Source organism: Limulus polyphemus, unplaced genomic scaffold (assembly GCF_000517525.1).
Source record: "Limulus polyphemus unplaced genomic scaffold, Limulus_polyphemus-2.1.2 Scaffold1476, whole genome shotgun sequence".
In the NCBI taxonomy this organism is placed as follows: Eukaryota; Metazoa; Arthropoda; class Merostomata; order Xiphosura; family Limulidae; genus Limulus; species Limulus polyphemus.
The window spans coordinates 232,563-235,183 of NW_013667086.1; the positions used below are offsets into that span (position 1 = coordinate 232,563).

At 31.1% G+C, this 2,621-nt stretch overlaps 1 protein-coding gene across 1 annotated transcript in view; it reads right to left on the reverse strand.

The window, feature by feature from the left end:
- The window catches only part of LOC106463764, a 26,700-nt gene extending 24,574 nt beyond the window's left edge, over positions 1-2,126 (reverse strand). Inside the window, exon 1 of the mRNA XM_013923830.2 lies at positions 1,998-2,126. Within this exon, the coding sequence (XP_013779284.1) occupies positions 1,998-2,048 (51 nt within the window). The 5' untranslated portion in view covers positions 2,049-2,126. The remainder of the gene's footprint in view (positions 1-1,997) is intronic.
- Between the last annotated feature and the right edge of the window lie 495 nt (positions 2,127-2,621).

A 2,621-nucleotide genomic window follows, 5' to 3' on the forward strand; every position in this document is an offset into this window, starting at 1 on the left:
TTGGTTAAGTAAAGGTCACTTTTTTTAACAAACTCTAAAAAAATATAATAATATATATATATTGGTATATATATATTAATCCCATCAATATATACTGATGTGTAGCATGCAATAAATTTTTTTGGTCTCACATACTATGATAAATCCATATGCCCACGTATTCTGCACAGAGCAATTCTAACATCTGATCGGCCTTTGTGTAGTGTGTGGTGTATTGTTGCATTGATTATATTTTAAATGTTAATAATTAGCAAATACCTTGTATAAACTATGAAGGGCTTTTTAGATAAATGTAAGCAGTTCAAATTTTTGTCAAAGATTACCTCAAGAATACACAAGTAGGGATTCCATTTTAAGAATAAATGGATATTTTAAATTAAATATTTCCTTCCTTGTGGATGTTATGTTTTCTTGCACAGATTCAGACAAGATTATTCATTTCAGTAGCAGTGAGAGTGTAAATGGATAGGTTTTACCGGTAATAAATTGTTTTGCTATTATATCATCTAATGAAAGCGTTAAATTATTTTATTGTATAATTTAAATACTGTGTGTTCATATTTATACACATGTAACTAAATATTATTTGACTCTAGCATTAGTAATAGTAGCCCTATTTGTAGCATAATTTAATCACTAGGTCTAAATTAATTGTAATGTAATGCTTACTACTATTTCATCACCTGAAAAATACTGGAAGAATACTGTTTCCCCATATAATGCACACTTCATATTTGAGCCCAAAACTTTTGTTAGTTATGGTACCAAATTATTCCCCTCTCACAAATGAGGCTTGTATACTGGATAAACTAGAGTTATGGAAAACAACTAGTTGGGTGCCAACATAGTAATTTTCTTCTTATACCACTTCATCAACTTGGATTTGAACCATATATCTCTACCACACCAGGTAAGTGTCCTACCAACTGAGCTAAAGGGATAATCCACTAGCACTTTTAAGCAAGGCTGTTTTAAACTAACTAAATCCACTCAAGGCCACACATTAAGCTGGTAGCAATTTAGTAGTTTGAGTTGTTAAAAAGCTTCTTACTAGTAATAGTAGTATGTGTTCTGGCAAAGCATGTGCTTGGTGTGCAAGAGGTCTTGGGTTCAAATCCAAATATGTATATATCGTGAAAAATTTACAAAGACTTATAGGTTTCCCATGTTTACCCATTTTGACAAGTAGGCTATTGCTTGTTGAGACACAGCTAAAATTGTTAGCACCTAAAGCTTCCATGGGCTTAAATAATTTTGTATAGCACAGAAAATACTGCATGAATGTTTCATTGTCAAAACATTGAAACCTTTTTTTTCTTGTTATGCCTATTACAAAGTTTCAATATTAGGTTTTCATATCACTCATAAATGATAACCTAAACTGAACTTTTAATCTTCGTATCATTAGTACTGGTACTGAAACTTTTGGAGTGGTAAATGTTCTAACATTGTTGCATAAACTAGTAATATTGTTATCAAGTTATGTTATTTTATTTATTTTTACATTCAATGAAAGTTTCATTTTCAAGTTGCTCACATTTAATTTTTTTATTATAAATATAACTTATATAGGTTTTCAATTGTTATGAAAAGATTAAATATATATAATTAACATCAACTGATAATCCAGAAAAGTGGTTGCTACTCAATCGTATCTTAATCCTAATTAATCGTTGAACTTGAAGTGGACAGCATGGGGTCTCGAAGGATATTCTATCAAATTTTCATATTCTGGTCAGGAAAACAAAAGTAGAAAGTGAAATTTAAAATTGTGAAATACGCCTAAGCAAGTCAAACTGTCAAAGCTTCGCCAAAATAACGGACTAGTTAAGGTTAAGCTACTGAATTTGAAAACTAAGTTAAAGTTTCAACTTCAAAAATTGAACGCAGGTTGTGACTCATAATCCTGAATAGCTTATACTACCTAATTATATCAAAAGTGCCAAGATATATATATATAAATATATATCTCAGCTTACGCTTCGCCACAGACTTACTTGTCTAGTAATTTGGCGTAATAACCTGAAATTCGTAAAATTTTCCAACATAGTTAAAAATTAATCACAACTAAAATATCTTCTCGCCCTCTCAGCCTTGTTGTTACTATTAGCACTCACTCTGGCAATAACTAATAATATCTTCTCTTTTCTGTCAATAATCCAGAGGCATAATGTCTCTTTATAATTATGGAATGATTCCGCCTTGTTGGTAAAATCGGAAATAACAGTTTGTCGTGGGCTCAGATGATAAAATCATTTATTACATATATTGTACTATACTGATCGCCAGTTTCAACTCAATAGAGATAATTGATAATCATTATTAGATGTAATGATTCAGGCAATGTTTAAAATAAGTTCTAAGTTACTAGATACAAATAATAAAGTCATAAAACTGACTTTTATAGGTAATATTCTTTTATCTAATCCTGCATCAAATTGTTGTTTAGCGAATAGCTACTGTCGATTACAGGGAATCGAGCCCCAAATTTTAGCGTTATGACCCCCAGTGAGACAAACCCACGTTAAGCTAACACATTATCTGTGCATGTGTGTGTGTACTGAGGTCAAGTTTATTTTCGTTTCTTTTAGACAATGCCGCTTCAAGTATCCGGGGCATTT